Here is a 21,671-nt window from a genome sequence, read left to right as displayed (position 1 = left end):
GATGACCAACAGCAGATGAGCTATCGTCTCTGACTTTACATCTACAAGGAGGACCATCAAGGTAGGAGTGTCTAATAGAGTGGACAGTGAGTGGGCACAGTGTTTAAAAACTCCAGCAGCACTGCTGTGTCTGATCCACTTGTACCAGCACAACACACACTAACACACCACCATAATCCACCAGAGAATGATCCACCACCCAAATAGTACCTGCTCTGTGAGGGTCCATGGGGGTCCTGACCACTGAAGAACAGGGTTACAGAGTATCAGAGAAACAGATGGACTACAGTCTGTAACTGTAGAACTACAGAGTGCAGCTATACAGTAAGTGGAGCTGATAAAGTGGACAGTGAGTGTAGAAACGATGATTGCCTGATTGGTATAAATGAAAACACGTCCTTTTTTCTTTCTTCAATGTGTTGAAATCAAAAGATTTTGTGCACTAAAATGACATTAAAGTTGTTTCCGTGTAGAGCCCATGTGTGAAACACAAGACACGATCCTCTTCAGCCTGCGATAATATTCAAATTTTCTATTAATATTAGCCTGTTTCACAATGCGCTGCACTACAGTCCCCAGCATGCACTGCGACGTTATGTGGTCTGACTCTCCTACCCCAACAGCAATCTATGGGACAGCGGTTCCACCTGAATTCTACAGTTTCACACCAAACATATCACCAAATGCACTGACTGCATTTCAGCTGCAGCTCAACCAACATAAACACTCAACATTAGCTCAGCAGCTCAGACAGTGAGCCCACGTCTTAATCAACTTGGATCAAAGAAAGGACTCTACGGTGTCTAGTTCAAGCAGGCAGGCAGGTTTGAGAGGCCGAGCACCTGGGGACGTTTCCAGTTGAAACATTTCAAGTACTCATGCAATATTTGAAGATCTACTACAAGTGTCTGTATTTTACAGTTGAAGTTATTGCGTATTTTGAATAAACAGTAGCCAGTTCAGATTATAGCACAGCATTCATTAAAAATTCAATAAAATATCTTATAATAGCTTGTAGATTTGTTGATATATCCTAATATGGCCCTTTGACTCGCTGAGCTCGCCACCCCTGCTGTAAAAAGAGGGTGTTATGGCTGTATATTCATATTCATGCTTGTTTGAAAAGGTACTTTTTCAGCTCCTCTTACCAGAGACATGAGCCTTTATGGAATATTATGCTGAAATCTACCAGCACGTGGGTTTTGTGTTGGCCGTTGCTGTGAGAACAGGCAGCAAGATCAGCGTGAGGTTTGGTCAGTTTTATTCAGCTTGTGAGTTATTGTTGTTTTTCTCTTTTCAGATCCACAGGTCTCCAATCCCATACACACCCTTATGTCTGGCCAAAGCAGTGAAGAACCCTACAGAGATACAGGGCATGAGGATGGCACACGTGAGTGTTAAAGGATTTTTGTAGCAGACAAAGGGATTACAGGTTGAACAGGCTGAGCACGGACTGCGTGTGGCAACTAAATGATTAATGATTTCAGAATCACTGTGTTTATTATTTAGACTTTGCTGCATAGTTCTTGCATTAGTTTTGGCTAAATAAAAGTTATGAGATTTATCAGATTGTTGTCTTGTGGTAACACGCTGTTTCAGATTAAAGATGCAGTGGCGCTCTGTGAGCTGTTTGCCTGGCTGGAGAAAGAGGTATCCCACCCATCTCTGGATCTTCTGCTAACAACAACAATAACAATAACAACCATAATAATAATACATTAGTTATTAGTAATAACAATAAATAATTTGGTAAAACAAATGATGTAAAAAAATTTCTATTTAATTATAGTCGAATTCTATTTTATATAATAATTATATGTTTTGTTAGCAATGATAATGTGTGATTAGTCAATTATCATTTTATTTATATTAGAAATATGAATCATAAAATACTTTAATAAAACAATAATATATGTAAATGGAATTATATAATTAACCATTATTATGTTGTTTTGATAACGGTTATACATTTATATAGATATTTCCATATATATATATATATATATATATATATATATATATATATATATATATATATATTCCTCTCTAGGTTTCTTCCTCTTGCTCAGGGAGTTTTCCTGGCCACTGTCGCCACTCATGGGGGCTCAGACCTGGATTTTTCTGTAAAGCTGCTTTGTGACACCACCTTTTGTAAAAAGCACCATTTAAATAAACTTTGACTTGACTTTGATTATTTGCATATCACAAATATTACACTGCAGTACAAGATATTTCTTTTACAACTCAAAGTGCAAGAAATGTGAATTAAGAAAACTCAGCACTGAGAAGAGAACAGGACAGTTCATGGACAGGATTATGACTGGCTGTTTTACAGCAGTGTGTCTTAAACTGCTGCTCAGGGTGGTAAGTTAGGGGGCTTGATGAATAAGGGATTTCAGATTTCGCGGGCGCAGCTGTTTGTTCCACATTAGATTCATCACTGTCACTGCCAATTTTGTATGTCATCACTGAACCCATTGTTTTTATTGGTTGTATAGATTCCGAAAGGCACAGTGACGGAGATCTCGGCCGCAGATAAAGCTGAAGAACTCCGCAGGTTCGTTTAACCCACTGAGCACAGCTCCACTGCAGATCAGATTCCTCCGCGCTGCTTTGAGTTCTGCTATGAGATCTGCTCGTTTTAGAAGCTTTCGGGTTGGTGCAGAGGTCGATTCGATTGGTTTAGACGTCACTAGATATCCAATCAGTTGTCACCATTCAAACATCATTTAAGCTACGTTCACATCATAGGCTTCATTTCTCTAATCTGATTTTTTGCTCAAATCTGAACTCTCTGACTCGATGGTTCACACTCGTTTAAGTAAGTGACTCAAATCTGTCATTAATGTGATGAACCATCGTCCTGAACTGACCCTCAGGAGCTCCTCTTACTCAGTAGCGTCACGTGACTGAATCACTGCATCATCAGCACAAACTAACGAGCAGAACGAGCTTCGCTGAGAAGATCATTAACTCTGATCAGCTCTCAGCTTCATTATTAGAGCCAGAAGGAGGAGAAAAAGGTGAGACGAGCTGCTTTTCCACCGTTTACAGGCTTTAACGTCTGTTCAGTGCTGTTGCCAGAGTAACGCTGAATGATGGTCACGCACAGTGGAAAAACACAAGAATTCTGATCTGAGTGTCACATTAAGGTCCCATGGCCACGAATCAGATACGTATCCGATCTATAACCACATTTGAAAGCGGCTCAGGTCAGATTTGAAAAGATCAGATTTGCGTCCACACAGCCCTGAAAACACCAGATCTGAGTCACATTAGGGCAAAAAATCTGATTAGTGCCACTTCAACCTGGTGCGCAGCCTCAACATCTGGAATTGAAGACCTCTGGTTTAAATTATTAAGGTTCTCCCTAGAGTAAGGCCACCAACAGTGATGTAGACTTAGTAAGTTCTGGAGTTAATCAAGCTCTGTTCACTGTAAAAGAAGAGATTGTGATAAACTTGTAATCGTTTTTTCACCTTTAGTCAACAGAAAGACTTTGTGGGCCTCAGTTTTCCAACCATTTCCAGTGTGGGACCAAACGGAGCCATCATTCACTACAGGTAGTTGCTCACCATTTACACATGTTACTAATGCTTATTTTACAGAACTTAAACCAGGACTAAATCCCTTCCTCATTTGCACTTAGAATGGATATAAGCTTAATTCTGTAACACTTTCTATGAACGTCACATTCGTAAGCATCTATAAGCACGTTCATAGCATGTTATAATACATTCATAAGGCATCATAAACATGGCTATAAATAGTTATAACAATGCAGTACACGTTATAGCCATGCTTATTATGCATTATTAATTGTTAGCATAAGACATTATAAGTACTGTTCATAACACATTATAAGAGCTCATAAGCTGCATTTGTCCGCTCTAAGTAAAGTGAAGCGTACTGGACTAAAGCCTCCTCCAGGGTTAAGAGTGAGGCTTCAAGCTGAAGAATTTACTGAAGGATTTACTGAAACACTAAATCATCCACAGTAAAGCTCATTACAGGCTTCAAACGTCAGAGTTTAAACTAGAGCTGCCCTCAGTGTTTCACCCAATGTGGGAAAGTCAATGTACACCACTGTTAATGTGCACCACCGTTAGCCTGGCACTCACTTAACACTGCATATCCAGTAGAACGCCAGCGGTAATGAGCATTACTGGAGTGTAGGGATGTTACAGGGTGAAGGGTTCTAGCGCTTGATGTGAATCAGTGAGGGAACCAATTACAATGACAGCACTTGACTGTCTTGCCTCTTCCTCTCCAGGCCTGAGTATGATGTCAGAGGGGGCTCAGGGAAGGAGCTCATGAGTACTTGGTTTGCTGTAATGTAATGTAGTGTTTAAAGTGAGACGCCGGGTAAGAAAAGCTCAGTGTAGCTCAGATTCTAGGCTGGATGGCCTGTTTGGAGCATCTGAATATTCAGGACTGAAGCCCTGAACAGCTCTAACAGCACCAGCGCTGAGAAATAACATCCCGGATATCTCAGGACGTAAATAAACGTTGTGTGTTTGTCTTTACGCTCTCCAAGCTGGGACTGACTACTTTGGCACTGACAATATAACATGTTATTAACACTACTTATAATGCATTATATTGATAATTCATTATGTATAATAAACATGGCTATAAAGTGTAATTCAGCGCAATTAATTTTTATAAATGTGTATAACCATGTTTATAATGCCTTATGAATGCATTATAACATGTTGGAAATGTGTTTATAGATGCTTACAAACGTGACATTCATAGAAAGTGTTACTCTTAATTCTTATAAAGTAATGGGCCTTAATACAGTAAATTGAGATTACTGCATTACAGCATTAGACCTATTAACAAAATCATTTTGCTGGCTGCACTATAATGCTGCTTATGTAATGTAATTTGTAATCTTTGTTGTTGTAGGCCACTTCCTGAGACTAACAGGACTCTCTCTCTCAATGAAGTTTACCTGATCGACTCTGGAGCGCAGTACATGTATGACCACAACACAACACATGTATATAATATAATATAATATAATATAATATACATACAGCTTGATGCTTTATACAGTCGGGCTGGTTTCCCAACTAGTATAAGGTTAAAGCAATGGTGTGTGTGTGTGGGTGTGTGTGTGTGTGTGTGTGTGTGTGTGTGTGTGTATACATATGTTTTATGTTTTAATGTGTTACATTCATTAAAATATGCACTCTGTACAGGCTGTGTACTTATTTTTCACTTACAATAATAGAACATTTTGACTTAAGCTAGTCCAAACACCCCTATGACCCATAAGGATAAGCAGCTTAGATAAAAACTCTTTCATAGCAAAAACATATTTGATGGCGTACGGCATCGCTGCAAATGTTTTATTTTCTGTTGAAACTGTATCTGCAGTTTCTCAGCACCATGCTCAAGCATTAGCCTTGTCCTGTTTTAAACCAGAGCAACGCGGCACGAACGGCAAACTTGAACTGCTTCCCAACAGTGTCTTCTAGGAGAAATGGAGAGCGTTTTCTCCCTCTGGATTACGAGCTTGTGACTTCATTAACCCTCTCATTACTATAAACGTGCCGCTGACACTCAGTTAACTGTTTGTACAGGGGCATACTAGTTACTAGCTACTGGCTACTTTTAAACATCTACACTTAAACAACAGCACTGTTTCCTTTAGCATGAAGACCCAGTCGTACTGCATTGGCTAGCAGATTTTCTCTCTTGGGGCGAATACGTTTCTTTGACACACGATTTCGTGTCTTCGTCCGGTAGTGCACCTTCTTTGGCTGTGGTGACCTTTGAAAGCACAGCCCTTCATATTGTAGCACTGAACGCTAAACAGTGTCTAAGTACAAATCTTTTACCAATTCTTTCCCACGGCCTATGAATAGACAGAGAGATTGCCTGATACTTTATTATATTTACTTTTGTGGTTTTGCTGTTTTGTCCTAGATGGGTTAGCGAGTTTGCTAACTGCGATGTTAGCTTATGGGTAACCACAGCTGCACGAAATTCACCTCACTGCCAACCGTGCCCGATCTCTACTGTACTGTGGCGCGATACGTTATCTGAAGTAAATACGTTAAAGTTTGTTGTTTTTACTGTTTAGGGTTTGCGATTTAGACTCACTGCTCACTGCTGTGTTAGCTTCTGGTCTAACTGCAGCTGCACTCAAGTCACCTCATTGCAACCTGCGAGTATCTAATTATCTGATATGGTTATATTCAGTGTTTTGTTGTCACTGTTTATGGTTAGCAGTTTAGCTAGCTCATTTCACAAGGCAATGCACGATGTGTAGCGTGGCCTGAGCCTGTTCTTTACAAAAGAGAAGCTTTTTGATAGGAGTTGTGGACATGTAGCAGATGCGACTGACCCCTGCTAACGTGGCCTCGTCCTGTAGAGTTTTACGTGCCCTTTGAGTGAATCTTTTTACCAGACTTTTGTGTCCACTAGCTAAGCTACTTTACGAGCTAATGTAAAAACAGACTTGCTAATGTGGTTCCTGACATAAAATGGACAGAAGTCAGGCTGTTTTTTTACCTGTATAGTGTCCATGTTTCTTGACAAAACACTCCCACAGTGTCAGCATGTCTAGTTGAGATTATTGAACCAGTTTGAGGTGAGTGTGTACTGATTTCTGTTAGTGTTAGCCTCGTAGCTTCAGCGCAGAGCAAAAGAAGCAAACAACAGACACCATACAGGACTTGGCGAACAGCTTTTAGGAGAAAAGCCTATTTGCTGACCTGTTTTTATGGGCCAATAGACACAGATGTAGAGATTTCACTTTATAATTAGGTTTCTGTAGAGTCGCTAATAAGCTGACTGCTGCTCTGTGTCACAACATGATGTTTTTCTCTTGTTCACAGGGACGGAACGACGGACGTGACTCGTACTGTGCACTTCGGAACTCCCTCAGACTATGAGAAGGTAATCTAACCCGGGATTTAGCAACGCTTGATACAGAAGGGTGTGGTGTGTGAATATTTGGCATTCAAACCTGGCAAAATATTACGACACAAGAAGCCTCAACAACTTGCTAAACAGCTGTCTAGACTCGCACTGAAGAACTGCTGGTTTAGAGTAAGACTACCATCTTTAGCCTTTGATGTGGCGGTTGGTATGGTGTAGTGGTGTAGTGGGTAACACCCCTGCTTTCTACGATGTAGCCTGCCTGGCCAAGCACCTTACACTGTACCAATAGGAGTCCTTGGGCAAGACTCCTAACCGTACCATTGCCTACCTGTGTAAAATAATCAAACTGTAAGTCACTCTGGATAGGAGCGTCTGCTGAATAGAGTGTTGTAGCCGTGCAGTAAAGATCACAAGACAAATATAAAAACTTTCTTGTGTATTAAATGTTTGAAAAAAAAAAAAAAACACCATCCATGGCTTTAAGCTGTCCAGCTTAATCGACACTCACGGTGGATGGAACCCGATGTGTGCTTCTGTTTAATTCAAATCTAGTGCTCCTAGATTTGCAGCAAGCTCACTGTCGAACCCTGTCTTTACCCTGAGATACATGGTGCATGTGTTCTGACAGCTACTGTTCCTTGACTTGTCCTCTGGCTCCCTCTGCAGTAAGTGAAGGATAATGTGTCTGCTTCTGCTTTTCTTGTGCTTTTCAGGAATGCTTCACATATGTTCTGAAGGGCCACATCGCAGTCAGCGCTGCAGTTTTCCCCAACGGAACCAAAGGTACCTTTTTGACGAAGGGTTCTTACCAAGCGAGTTTGTTTTCAAGAGGTATACAGGGTATATGTTGGAGATGAGCATGAATCAGTTAGTAAGACCTATTTGATTAGTATTTGAATAGGTGAAGATTATTTCAGTGCCACATGAACCCTTGTAGTTGCAAGAATAAGCACATTGTTTTTATACATGAAACCTCTCACACTTCATTTTGACGCTATTCTTTTACCCTGCGTTCACACCGGCAGTGGTGTGCTGGGGCAAAGCGGCCAGAGGTCATTCATTTTCAGAGAGAGCTGGCAATTTCCGGCGACAGGAGGCGGCGCAAATGTTGGTGATGCAAAGTTGGCAACGTGACAAGGTTTAGCGGAGTATAAGTTTATGCAAATAAGGAGTGAAGTGACGTGACGATAAACAATAGGAATTGATCGTTGAGCAGCGTAGTACGCGCTTTATCTCTGGCACTGTGAAACGGTACGCTCCATTTTTGGTTCCCAGATAATTGTTCCCACTACAGGTGGAATGGTGGTGGTGGTCGCAAATAGACGGTAACAGAAAAACTGACTGAACAGACACAGGGATTAAATAAAAATAAGCACACAAGTGGTTTCTCTTCACAATGTTCTTTTCTAGCGGCAGCGCATCTGATTTGTGCTTGGCGTCAGTGAAGCCATGGCAACCCACAGTCTGCCTGAGTTCAGGAATGCCCACAGACAATGAGTGGTCAGTGATTTGGGCGACAAGAGGCGAAAGTCACTGCCGGAGTGAAGAGAGATCCTGCAAATGAATGAAAAGCTTAAATAAAGTAGACCATCACTAAATCACATATATGTGTGTGTGTGTGTGTGTGTGTGTGTGTGTGTGTGTGTGTGTGTGTGTGTAAACAATATGAAATGCTAACATTAAAACAGCTTAAATGAATGAAGCCATTGTAAAATTTTCTTAGCCTACAGAAATGCAGAGGCCTTCAGTCTGAAGGCCACAGCTGCCTGATGAAACTGGCCTGATGACCATGACTGTTGTGTTATTTCAGAAGACAGTGATATATTTGTGATTAGACTATGTCTGATATTGGATGTCAGTTCGCCTTGATGGAACTGTGCGGGTGGGAGCGGGACAAAACATTTCAGAAAAAAACGGTCCAACGCAGACCTCTACATCACTGATCAGTTACTTTGTTTATTTTACAGAGGCAAATTAATCAACAACGTAATTTTAATAAGTGTGCCAGAATTAGCCAGACTGTCCCACTCTGATTTGCTGCTTGGCCAGCGGCAAAATGTTTGCATCCCTCGTATTTGCAATTTTATTTATAACTACTGCTTGTTTGAGCCAAACTAAAGTCGACGGTTTCTCATTTATGTTCATGGCAATTCCCAGCCAGACAGTGAAGATCATTCCACAAAATAAATAGATGTTAAATGATTTAAAAGTCATTAAAGTATAAAATCCTTGTAAGACAGACAATGTCAGTATCTATGGTTGGGCTGTATCCTTGTTTTAAAACCTTCGAACCGCCTCCAAATATTACCACGGTACCCTGTATTACTGGGGGTGGTTGTAAATGTTGTAAGGGACAAAAGCTTTTCTGACGCTCTGTGGCTGGTGGTGCATTGCTGTTCTTAGTTGGTGGAGCGATTTGTCTGGTTAATTCCGATAACGAATGAGGATCCCTTGTGCTAAATAGTTATGCTGCCCCCGTGGTCGGCATTCTAACTTCTTAGAGGGATAAGGGGTCTGTGATGCCCTTAAATGTCCAGGGCCGCACACGCGCCACAATGGATAGATCAGCGGGTCGCACCGCCCCTCTGCCGACAGGCGCGGGCTAATCCCATGAACCCTGTTTGTGACTGGGATTGCAAATCTTCCCCATGAACGAGGAATTCCAAGTAAGCACGAGTCATTAGCTTGCATTGATTTAAGTTTTGTGGAGGCAGTCGTGGGCTGGAGGTTAAGGAACTGGCCCTGTAATCGGAAGGTCGCCGGTTCGATCTCCAGCACCAACAGTACATGACTGAGGTGTCCTTGAGCAAGACACCTAACCCCCAACTGCTCCCCAGGCCTTGTGGATAGGGCTGCCCACTGCTCTGGGCAAGTGTGCTCACTGCCCCCTAGTGTGTGTGTGTGCTCACTAGAGCGTATGTGCTGTTTCACTTCACGGATGGGTTAAATGCAGAGGTGAAATTTCCCCGTTGTGGGACTAATAAAGATCATTTAACTTAACACTTGGTTTTTTTAACCTGCGTTATTACAAAATCAAAAAACAAAGTAAGCAGTTCGCTTATGTGATCACCAAACATGTGATCCCACAGTTTTCAAGCCCTCATTCAATAAATCAAACCATATAACAATTGATAAAAGTTCAACATTGCTGAAAACTAAGAGTAATGAGGTGGTTAGCCTGGGCTGCTTCCTCAGTGATTCCTCACTCGATTCTGGAGGGACAGAAAGGCGAATTGGGGTTTGGTGTGCTGTGACGTTTTGGCTAAGCTAACTATAGCTTAGTTAGAGAGGACATTGTGACTGACGAATGGACTTTCAGAGATAAACATCTCCTTCCCTGCATTTGAGAGACCCGTGGCCTTCATACAATGTTTTTGTGTGTGCGTAGGTCACCTGCTGGACTCGTTTGCGCGTGCGGCTCTGTGGGATTCCGGGCTGGATTACCTGCACGGCACGGGTCATGGTGTGGGCTGCTTCCTCAATGTACACGAGGGTCCCTGCGGAATCAGCTACAAAACCTTCGCAGATGAACCGCTGGAGGCCGGGATGATCCTCAGCGATGGTACAGAGACACACACACTCGGACGTGGATGTGGCTCATTAACTCAGTAGCTAAATATATCAGTTTTCAGTATGTAGTGTGTCCACTCTTTGCCTTTATTATAGCATTCATGCTTTTAAAGAGTCGTACCTCCAGTTTTTAGAAGAAACTTGCAGGAAAACGTCCAAAGTTTAGTCCTAGAAGTTGCGCTTTTTTATCTGTTTATCTAGGAAATTACAAGCACATTACGTTATGTTAAAGTCTGGACTCAGTCTATTGATCTGAGAACACCAGCAGACTCTTATTTGCAAATGTTCTTCCTTTTAGTAGTTCAGTAGCCACTTCTCAACAGCTACATAACCCTCTACCACACGGTGTTGCCTTATGGCAACAATTACTTTATCTCAGTTTTGCTGAAAAGCAGTAATCTGAAATCTGTGTTTAGCCATCTAAATGTGGAAAAGGGGTCTTTTACTTTGAAAGGATACATATTGTATGATATCACATGATCAGGAATTTTTATTATGATGCTGTTATTACCATATATTCCAAATACCAAATGAAATTGTATTAATTTACAGTATTTGTCAATTTTGAGTTGTACGTTTCACTAAGTATTAGTTGGATTTGTTTGGTCTTGTTTTCAAGAAAAGGATTGTGTTTTCGAAATGTGATTATATGGTGCTTTTTTGGATTTTATGGTGTTATGGTATGATTGGGCATTGTTGCCATAATGAACTTTCTTAAATGCCAAGAGTGTCTTAAGCATCTACAATAGCTTGTGTTTATTGGTCAGTTTAAAGGTGCAGTAGGTGTTTTGATAAAGCAACAGACCAGACATGCTAATGCGGCTAACCTTGAATGGAAAATGATAGCCACAAATTAGCGTAATATCAGCTGTGGTTTATTTAATGCTAATTAGTGGCTGTTCTTATATATTCTTAGCAATGTTACAAAACAAAACCTCAATTACTTAGAAAGGTTCAAAGGGTACATTTGATGGGCAGTTTGGTCATAGATGTACAAATCTAGATGCCGCGTTGTCTGTCGTTCTCTATCTGCGGCGATACATCTGCGAGTCCGCCATGTTGGAGAGGTCAAGATCCGCTTGTGAACAGATTCACTTGTTCTGAGAGGCGAAGAATTTCAGGATTACATCAGCCACAGCTTCTTATTACTCAACCGATTTTCACCAAATTTGTTTTCTTTTTAATCCTCATACACAGATTAATCTAGACTGCACTGCTGCTCTCGTGCTAATTAGCCATCCAGACCAGCAGGAAAGTATCGCACTTGACCCACACGCATCAGCAAATTCCACCTTAAATGGGGTCTCAGACAGATGCTTGTGCAAATTTTCCCATTCCACCTTAAATGGTGCAGCTCCAGGCACCAGAAAGTGGCTGCTGCACCATTTAAGGTGGAACAGGAAAATTAAAAGAAGAAGCTGGCAAATATGAAGCTGACTTCAGCTTTGTGTAAAAAGGTGCTGATGCTAATCTATTATGAAATGTCTACACATATTAATGAACGCTGTAACTTACCCAGCTACAAAGCTTTAACCATCACTGTAAATAAAAAAACTACTACATCAAGTTAAGACCCCCTGAATAGACCATTAAATGAAATAAGCTTCATATAAAACCAGAGGAGAAACAACCACATCAACAGGTTCTTTGAGCTTCACCAACCACACGACCACATCTACACAAACACCACACAGACATGAGCGTGGATCACTGCGTTCCCTCTGTTATATAATCCTATCCCGCTTTCTGAGAGCAATATTCCTGAAATAGTGGAATTCTGGACAATATCTTTCCTAAACTGCCGCTCTGTAACTGAATGCAGTCCAGCAGAGATGTTGACCTCCCCAAAATGGTGGCACCATTGACGTGCCTGGCTGGACCCAACGCGGCATCTAGGTGTATATCTGTTTATCTATATCTATGAGTTAGGTCGTACTTGCGTTCATGAATATCTCCTGTCACTAGGTGGCTCTGCTACATCTCTTTCGTTTGCTGTAATGAATTAAAGACGTAGAACAGATCTCATGATGTTTTTTTCTTTAGAGCCTGGATATTATGAGGACGGCTCCTTTGGCATTCGACTGGAAAACGTTGTTCTGGTTGTTCCCACAAAGCCTAAAGTAAGAACCCTTATGAAACGTCATCATCTGGACACTTTGCAGCAAGGAATGAAAAATAGAGTTTGACATTTCTGACTTCATCAGTATTGTGGTTTGTCCCATTAGAGAAGTGCATTTACAGTTGTGGGGAAAGTTCTCGGGATTTTTAAAATTGCTTTTTGGCCTGTAGTTTGAACTCTGTGGTTACTCTTTCTGTCTCTCATTTTCTCAGTATAACTACAGGAACAGAGGCAGTCTGACTTTTGAGCCGCTCACACTCGTCCCCATTCAGCAGAAGATGATCAACGCCGAACTTCTCACACAGAAAGAGGTGAAACACTCATTACATTAAACGTACACACTTTTCCTCTAACCCCAAACTTAGCATATCAGTCAATAAAGTTCGCTTAGTTTTGCACTTGAGCTTTGCAGCTCCAACCAGCAGTAGAAGGTTATATTTCACAAACTATGATGTGGATTTCATGCTTAAGTCATAAGTCATTTTACTTCCTTACCATGATGCAGAGATAGTCACATGTCTTTGAGGTGCAAGTCACAGTCGAGTCTTGTATCTCTGCGTTGTGAATCTGAGTCAAGTCTTGAGCCTATGGGTTGTGGGTCCAAGTCAAGTCTTTGCAGTGTCAGTCTCAGGGTTGCAAGGGCGTGTGAGTATCAATCTCCAGGAGTCAAAGTCTTGTCTCATGTCTCCATGTTGCGAGTCCCAGTTGAGTCTCCAGGTTGCGATTCTGAGTTGAGTCTCAAGTCTCTGGGTTGCGTGTCCGGTTCGGGTCTCTGGGTTGCGAGTCCGGTTGGGGTCTCTGGGTTGCGAGTCCGGTTGGGGTCTCTGGGTTGCGAGTCCGGTTGGGGTCTCTGGGTTGCGAGTCCGGTTGGGGTCTCTGGGTTGCGAGTCCGGTTGGGGTCTCAGGAGTGCGGGTCTCAGTCGAGTCTCTCTGGGGTGCGAGTTCGAGTCTCCAGGAGTCCGATTTGAGTCTGATGTCTCCAGGTTTGTGAGTCTGAGTTGTGTCCCGAGTCTCTGAGGTGCGAGGCACAGTTTGGTCTCGGAGGTTCGGGTTCAAGTAGAGTCTCTGAGGTTCGAGTCCGAGTAGCGTAAATTGAGTCAAATTTCTGAGGTGTGACTCCAATTCAGGTCTTGAGTCTCCAAGTCAAGTCACAAGTCAGTTAAGTCTGAGTCAAGTTGTGAGCCAGTCAAGCATGAGTCTGAGTCAGGTTGCGATGAATTCGAGTCAGGTTGTGAGTCGGAGTCAAGTCACGAGGCAGTCAAGTGCGAGTCCAATTCAAGTCGTCTCTGCTCTGACGATGTCAGGGAGGGTCTCTGATCTAGTTGAGTGTCTGCTCTCTAGGGCCTAGGAGGGGGAGGTGAAACATATTAGTGGTTAATATTATTTCTAACCAATAAGATTACAGGAAGATCAATTTTGATTTTAGGTTGATCTGAATGATCTCAAATAGACTTGCCTCTGTGGTTTCTGGGTGGTTGGTTAGTGTAGTGGGTAACACCTCTGCCTTCTACACTGTATACTGGGGTTCAATCCCCACCTGGGCAAACACCCTACACTATATCAATAAGAGTCCTTGGGCAAGACTCCCAACACCACCTTGGCCTCCCTGTGTAAAATGATCAAATTGTAAGTCGCTCTGGATAAGAGCGTCAGCCAAATGCCATAAATGTAAATGTTTCTGACACTGAGAGAGATGCTATTCTTTATAGAAATTGAGAATAAGAAGATATTTATATATCATATTTAAAGCCAATATTATATATTTAGGCCTCTGCTCCTATTTTCAGCGATGAAAAACTAACGGAACATTTAGCTACATTTGGCATAAGAGGGGAAAATGATGTAGATTTGTGCCCACACTGACCCCAAACTAGCAGTGCAAGAATTGCTTCATCATCTTTATTTACAAAAATATTATTCACTGTGTATCACCATGGTTACAGTTAGTGATTATTATTTAAACAGAAAGTAAAGCTTGTGTATAAATGTGCATAGAAATGTGTATAAAGTGCCATTATAATTTTGAAGAGCTACAGTTAATAATGTTCTGGTTAAGTTGAATAATTTCAGCATTGGGGAAAAATTCTTGTGAATTCTTCGAATAAAATTAGTGTGTGTTGTGCTGGTCTGAGTGGATCAGACACAGCAGTGCTGCTGGAGTTTTTAAACACTGTGTCCACTCACTGTCCACTCTATTAGACACTCCTGTCTTGTCAGTCCACTTTGTAGATGTAAAGTCAGAGATGACAGCTCATCTGCTGCTGCACAGGACGCTGTTGGCTGGATATTTTTGATATCAGCACAACACACACTAACACATCACCATGACGTCAATGTTACTGCAGTGCTGAGAATGATCTACCACCCAAATAGTACCTGCTCTGTGAGGGTCCATGGGGGTCCTGACCACTGAAGAACAGGGTAACAGTGTATCAGAGAAACAGATGGACTACAGTCTGTAACTGTAGAACTACAAAGTGCAGCTATACAGTAAGTGGAGCTGATAAAGTGGACAATGAGTGTAGAAACAAGGAGGTGGTCAGAATGTTACGCCTGATCGGTGCAGCTATATAACACTCAACATATACATTTTCACCACACCAGAAATGTGAAGAATCCAGTTTGTTTGCTGTGTAGACTTGAAGAAAGATCAGATGTACACTGGATACTGAATGTATCACAAAAAATGATATTTGAGTCCTTAAACAAGTCAATGTTTTTCTCCCGCTGCAGCGTGACTGGCTGAACCATTACCACAGGAAATGCAGAGAGACGATTGGGGCTGAGCTGGAGCGTCAGGGCAGGAAGGAGGCCCTGGATTGGCTGATCCAAGAAACCCAGCCAATCGTCTGAAAGAATAGTTGGTTTATTTTTATTTAACCCAATCCTAATCATTATGCTCAGAAGTGAGTTTTTTGGTCTTTGTCTTACTGAACTCTTTCTCTCTCTGTCTGGTTCTCTGGTCGGTGTGCTTCTCTCTATGCCTACTTTGTAAAGCACATGCATATTCGCTTCTTTTATGAGCCAATAAAACAGAGAGATACGTGGAAACCAGGCTCTTTGCTCTGCTTAAGTTTTCCAGTTGTAAGTCTAAACCTGGTGTCACTGATGCAAAGCACCACACTTCCATGCTATTCTTGCCTATGGTCATTCCCATCAACTTAGTTTGCTTAGGAAGGGAATGTTTCGGGCCTCTTACTTCATATAATGCAATTTCTGATGTCAAACATAGACTCTGTGGCCAAAAGTATGTGGACACCTGATGATTACACTTATTAAGTGACCCTTATTAGTCCCACAACGGGGAAATTTCACCTCCGCATTTAACCCATCCGTGAAGTGAAACACCGCATACACTCTAGTGAGCACACATGCACTAGGAGGCAGTGAGCACACTTGCCCAGAGCGGTGGGCAGCCCAGTCCGCAGCGCCCGGGGAGCAGCTGGGGGTTAGGTGTCTTGCTCAAGGACACCTCAGTCATGTGCTGTGGATTGAACTGGGGATTGAACCGGCGACCTTCCGGTCACGAGGCTGGTTCCGTAACCTCCAGCCTATGACTGCTATATAAGCATATTGGACATTCCATTCTAAAAGCATTGGCATTAATATGGAGTTCCTCTTTGCGACTATAACAGCCTCCACTCTTATGCAAAGCTTTCCACAAGATTTTAGAGTGCCCATTCTGTGAGGTCAGGCACTGATGTTGGACAAGTAGGCCTGATTCAGAATGTATGTTCTATTCATCCCAAAGGTGTTCAGAGCAGTTGAGGTCAGGGATCTGTGCATCAACTCCTCTGGAGTTCCTCCATATTACACTTGTCAAACCTGGGCTTTATATACCTTGCACTGTGCACAGGGTCATGCTGGAACAGGAAAGGGGCTTCCCCAAACTGTTGCCACAAAATTTGAAACATATAACTGTCTAAAATGTTTTTGAATGCTGTAGCATTGACATCTCCAGAACAAAAGGGCCCAAACCATGAAAAACAGCTGCAGCTCATTATCCCTCCTCCACCAAACTTTACTGTTGGCACTATGCATTCTGGGTAGGTAGTGTTCTCCTGGCATCCCCGAAACCAAGATTTGTGCATCAGACTGCCAGACTGTATCACTTCAGATTTTTCCACTCCACTTTACACCACTCGACGCTTGGCATTGCACATAGTGATCTTGGGCTCGGCTATGGAAACCCGTTTTGTGAAGCTTTGCACACATTTCTTGTGCTGATGTTGCTTTCAGGGGCAGTTAGAAACTGTGTAGTGACTTATGCAAGAGAATATAGCCGATTTGGCATTGAGTTTGCTTGGTCTGTTGCTCCTAGATGTGTTCATTTTACAATAATAGCACTTACGGTTGACCAGGGCAGATCTAGCAGAGCAGAAATTTTTGTGGCAAGGGTGGCATCCTCACGAGTGCCTCCCATTCTGTTACTAGATTGCATGGTTTTATACATTTAGCAATTAGCAATGGGTATGACGAACACCTGAGCTCGATAATTAGGAGGGTTTCCACATACTTTTGGCCATATAGTGTACATGCATTCAAGATACCCTGCTGATGTGCGCTTGTGCTGCTTTTCTCCCTTTCAGTAATTGAATTAAATGTTAACCTTATTCACATGGGGGTCAATTTGCCAATTTTCCCATAAACAGAGTAGGAAAAGGTATTGAATCAGCAGAAATGCTAAAGTGGAGCAAAAATTCAACGAATGACAAGTTCCAAAAAGTGACAAATACCGCTCAGTTGGGTTGGCAAGCTAGGATGCCGAGTTAGCTTTCACGCTCTAACCTTAATACTAACTAACTGCCTTACCCTCATTGCTAGCTAACCTAGCTAAATTAGTCCAGCTACAGTGTTTTAACTGCACCAGGCCTTGCCTTTTTAAATTGTGGCTGTAACTTCCAGCTCAGCTGACTAATTACTGTGTTCCCACCGTGTGTTTGACTTGGCTCCCCTGTGAATAAGATGAATAGCTCCCCCTTGTGGAGAATCTTCAGATTGCTCAATGTGGGTTTTGCTGTTATGCTGCATTCATGGCAACTGAGAACTCCTATTTTTATGACTTCCCACATCAACGTTCACATGACTTCACTGTTTGAGGTCAGGGAAAAAACAGGATACTCACTGTAAGGTAACAGATTTTGTGTGACTGTAAAAAGCTTATTTTAAAAAAAGTACATCTCTTACACTAATTCAATATTAGTTGCACCAAAATGAAGCAAAAGTGCACAGCTTGATCCGAAGTCTTGCCAATTTTCCGGTGATCCAAGTTGTCTCAAGTATTTATGGATCTCAAAGCATGTGAAGAATTGCACTTACAGGAAACAAAATGTCTTTATATAATGACAACAAAAATTGCTATTTCCTGTTCTTACATTGCGCCACGAGTGCCATTATGTTGAAGTGACGTGGAATTAAAACTGGGAATTTTGAGCTTGAAAGCCATCGGACTCGTAAGTCAGAAACGTCCCAATTCCAGCTGAACTCATGAAGGCAGCATTAGCAAATCCATGAGGTGCTTTGCATCTAAACAACAGAACCCCTATCCCTTTTCCAGATGGAATATTCCAGTTGGCTCTACAGCTGCATGTAGAATATGGGTGGGTCCAGGACTATACCACTCTCGGGGTCCTTGGCACAGTCCCGCAGTGTGAGAGGAGTGAGAGTGTCGGGTGTTTCAGGTGTCGATGGTTCGTCCTCTGGGTGTCCGACAGGTAGAGGGTTGCTGTAAATGTAGTAGATGCGGGAGTTGACTCTGGTCGACTCCTGTCTCCGGAGCAGTGCCAGAGGGTTCCGGAAGCTCCGTCTCTTCTTTGTGACCTTCATATCCACTAGCTCTGCTCCAGAGTCCCCGCCCCCAGTGCACTCATTCGCACCTGTACGCTTACACCACCTGCGGGAGACGAGACATGCTAACAGTTGGTCACTTCCATGCATAATAATGTCAATGTCAATGATGTGACCGTCAATGGAATGTGAAAATGAATATGCAAATCCAAGAAAAAAGACCGACCACCTCCTGCGGCTGTAGTAGGACACGCAGCATATGACCGCCGTGATCGTGAGGACACACACGGCCAGGGACAGGATAACCATGTTGAACACTCTGAATTCTACACAGTGGAAAAGAGTCGAAGCTTAATAAGTACAGGCTGACTCTTCGGTGCGGTGTAAAAATCTTAATGGAAAAGTTTGAGATGTTTGGTATCTAAATCTTACCTTTTAGTAGTTTGTATCTCACATAATAAATAAGAAATTTCACATAAATAAAAAGAAATTGGTTTGGAAACAGCCATCATAACTCTCCATTATTCTCAGCACTGCAGTAACACTGATGTGGGTGGTGGTGTGTTGGTGTGTGTTGCGCTGGTCTGAGTAGATCAGACACAGCAGTGCTGCTGGAGTTTTTAAACACCTCAGTGTCACTGCTGGACTGAGAATAGCCCACCAACCAAAAACATCCAGCCAGCAGCGTCCTGTGACCACTGATGAAGGACTAGAGGATGACCAACACAAACTGTGCAGCAGCAGATGAGCTGTCGTCTCTGACTTTACATCTACAAGGTGGACCGACAAGGTAGGCGTGTCTAATAGAGTGGAGAGTGAGTGGACACAGTGGTTAAAAACTCCAGCAGCACTGCTGTGTCTGATCCACTCGTACCAGTGCAACACACACTAACACACCACCACCACATCGCTGTTACTGCAGTGCTGAGAATGATCCACCACCCAACCCTGCTCTGAGAGGGTCCATGGGGGTCCTGACCACTGAAGAACAGGGTAACAGAATATCAGAGAAACAGATGGACTACAGTCTGTAACTGTAGAACTACAAAGTGCAGCAACACAGTAAGTGGAGCTGATAAAATGGACAATGAGCGTAAAAACAATTGAACATATCAGTGGCTCAGTGTTTCAGAAATATATAAAAGTCTCATCTGAGTCATTTTTTAGAAAAACTAAGGTTAAGAAGCTAAACTACGGATCCGAGCAGGGTGTGCGGTCACTCTGTTCCTCCGGTGCTGGATAGACTCACCATGGATAGCAGCTCTGGTCTCGGCGTCCTGCCCGGTCGTTCCGTTTAGAGAGGGGCCAATACTCGCAGTGCTCAGGCTGGCACTCATGGTGCCAGTGGCTATCCCAAAATAAGACAGAGTGTGCAAGGTCGAGCAGACAATAGCTGTGGACCATGTGACTTTAGCGGGCTTTAGATGGGTTACCCTGGAAACGCCCCCTACCCATCCGTCGCCCCAATTCTTTGTCCCTTGTTTGTGGGATTCAGCTCATTCAGACTGAACTGGGGACCCCTAAGCGAACGTTTAAAAGGGGCAGCAAACGGCCACCCAAAGCACGAGGCCTACACAGGCCGAGCTTTTGTACCATTTTAAAGGCAGTGCAACACATTTCATCCTGCAAATGAGGGTTATGGCCAGAGAATGAAACTGGTGCTGGAAAGAATAGCAGTTGATTTAAAGGGAAATGCTGTGCTTAGTGTTGTATTTATATTTAGTTACTATTTGAGCCATAAATGTAGTCCTACTCAGAGCCTAGATGTGGCTCAGAGCCTAGATGTTTCATGAGTGAAAGTGAGGTTTGATTTTTTTCAAGGAAGTCCATAATGTGGCTAGAGAGGCCCAAGGTGAGTTGCCTTGGAATGACCAGTGTCATTCATTCTTAGGTTCTCGCAACTTGTATGAATGAATGTACACAGTAGTCTTGGAAAATATGGAAAATGTGTTGAAACCCTTAGTATATAAAAAATGAACTCTTATATGGATCATTTTACCAAATTAAAACATATCTGACTTGGATTTTTGAGTGAACAAGTGAACCAGTGCCTTCATTATGTGTATTCTGTTCAAATAAATGATTCCATTTCGTCATTACCAAAACAAACATAACACTACTGAAACTTTCCTAAATGTGTCAGTAGTGTCCGTTTCAGTGGTGACTGTTTTAACTCACTTTGAGCAGAACTAAAAAAAACAAAAGCCAGTACATGACTAGCAAACATAGTTTTGAACAGTTACACACACATAAAATCATAAGAATTTCCATTATAACTCAAGTTGACCAAATGTGTTTCATTAGTGACGGTTGTTAATGTTCCACACTGATATTCAGACACATTTACTTTAAAGAATGGGATCTGACTGCTCAACATGTGGCCACGAGGGACAAGGATGCAGCCTCATTTCCTGCTCTAAAATGCAGGGGTGTGGCTAAAATAAGGCTCCGCCTACAGACTAAAACTCTAGTTCATGTTCAATTTTTTTTCTTCAACGTGCCCTCACCCACTTTGACTTGTCACTCAGATGAGAGTCACTACTACGTTAAACAAACGTCAACTCGCAGCAGAAGTGGAGGCGACAGTGAGGAGCAGGTTACTCAAATATGGTGCACTGGCATTCGGCAGGTTTGCCTCAGTGATCCAATCAGCTAGCCGTGCAAACTTTGCAATGCAAAACCATTTTTTGAGGACTTTTGAGCATAAGTCTTTATATAGTTTATAAAGTTTATATAGTTTGCGGGCTCTACTGCTTCCTGGCTGAGCTAGCATTGCTCCTAGGTGCTTCCATTTCACAATAATAGCACTTACAGTTGTCTAGGGCAGATCTAGCAGGACAGAAATTCCACAGATTGGCTTGTGGCAGAGGGGACATCCTATTGATCCTACTGAGCTCATCAGTACAACCCATTCTACTGCCAGTGTTTGCTCATCAAGACTACAAGGCTGTGTGCTTGATTTTATCCACCTGTTAGTAATGGGTGTGAAATCAATAATTAGAAGGGGTGTCGCAAAATTTTTGTCCATATAGTTTGAGCACAATGTAAGTAACGTGTGTAAGTGCTTTGTCTGGCTGTAAACTTGGTGTAGAATCGTGGTGAAAGAGCTTTCTTTTTGTTCTTGTTGGAGGAATAGCATTTAGCATGCTAACTAACCAGCTAGCAGATAAAAGCTGTTTCAGTAGTCAGTAGTATAACAGATGGAGTAGTTTATAGCCTAAAGCCTAGGAAAGCGAATTTTATGATGTTGTTACATGAAAATGTGGGATGACATTTTTTGAGCCAACTCAGAAATCGA

General features: G+C 42.4%; 2 protein-coding genes across 4 annotated transcripts in view; one reads left to right on the top strand and one right to left on the bottom strand.

Annotated features, from left to right (window-relative positions):
* xpnpep1 (X-prolyl aminopeptidase (aminopeptidase P) 1, soluble) overlaps nt 1-15,637 on the top strand; it is a 33,537-nt gene extending 17,900 nt beyond the window's left edge. For both annotated transcript variants that reach the window (XM_017719706.2, XM_017719705.2), the window contains exons 10-20: nt 1,301-1,390; nt 1,600-1,650; nt 2,499-2,557; nt 3,486-3,563; nt 4,912-4,983; nt 6,852-6,912; nt 7,611-7,680; nt 10,286-10,459; nt 12,511-12,587; nt 12,799-12,897; nt 15,320-15,637. In XM_017719706.2, coding sequence (XP_017575195.1) covers nt 1,301-1,390; nt 1,600-1,650; nt 2,499-2,557; nt 3,486-3,563; nt 4,912-4,983; nt 6,852-6,912; nt 7,611-7,680; nt 10,286-10,459; nt 12,511-12,587; nt 12,799-12,897; nt 15,320-15,439 — 951 coding nt within the window. In that variant the 3' untranslated portion in view covers nt 15,440-15,637. The remainder of the gene's footprint in view (nt 1-1,300; nt 1,391-1,599; nt 1,651-2,498; nt 2,558-3,485; nt 3,564-4,911; nt 4,984-6,851; nt 6,913-7,610; nt 7,681-10,285; nt 10,460-12,510; nt 12,588-12,798; nt 12,898-15,319) is intronic.
* Nucleotides 15,638-16,020: 383 nt separating this feature from the next.
* On the bottom strand, nt 16,021-20,415 carry si:dkey-246e1.3. 2 transcript variants are annotated; one of them, XM_037534351.1, is made up of 3 exons: nt 19,623-20,415; nt 18,600-18,699; nt 16,021-18,479 (listed from the first exon to the last, which is right to left on the bottom strand). In XM_037534351.1, exons 1-3 carry the CDS (start codon nt 19,708-19,710, stop codon nt 18,164-18,166), a joined length of 504 nt encoding a protein of 167 aa, XP_037390248.1. In that variant the 5' UTR covers nt 19,711-20,415; the 3' UTR covers nt 16,021-18,163. The 2 variants fall into 2 exon arrangements, with proteins under 2 accessions (XP_037390248.1, XP_037390249.1); XM_037534352.1 differs by having other exon boundaries at nt 18,603-18,699.
* Nucleotides 20,416-21,671: the final 1,256 nt, after the last annotated feature.

The sequence above is a fragment of the Pygocentrus nattereri genome, chromosome 25 (genome assembly GCF_015220715.1).
Source record: "Pygocentrus nattereri isolate fPygNat1 chromosome 25, fPygNat1.pri, whole genome shotgun sequence".
Classification (NCBI taxonomy): Eukaryota; Metazoa; Chordata; class Actinopteri; order Characiformes; family Serrasalmidae; genus Pygocentrus; species Pygocentrus nattereri.
The sequence above is the reverse complement of the archived record's forward strand: the minus strand, read 5'-3'. Positions and strand labels throughout refer to the sequence as shown.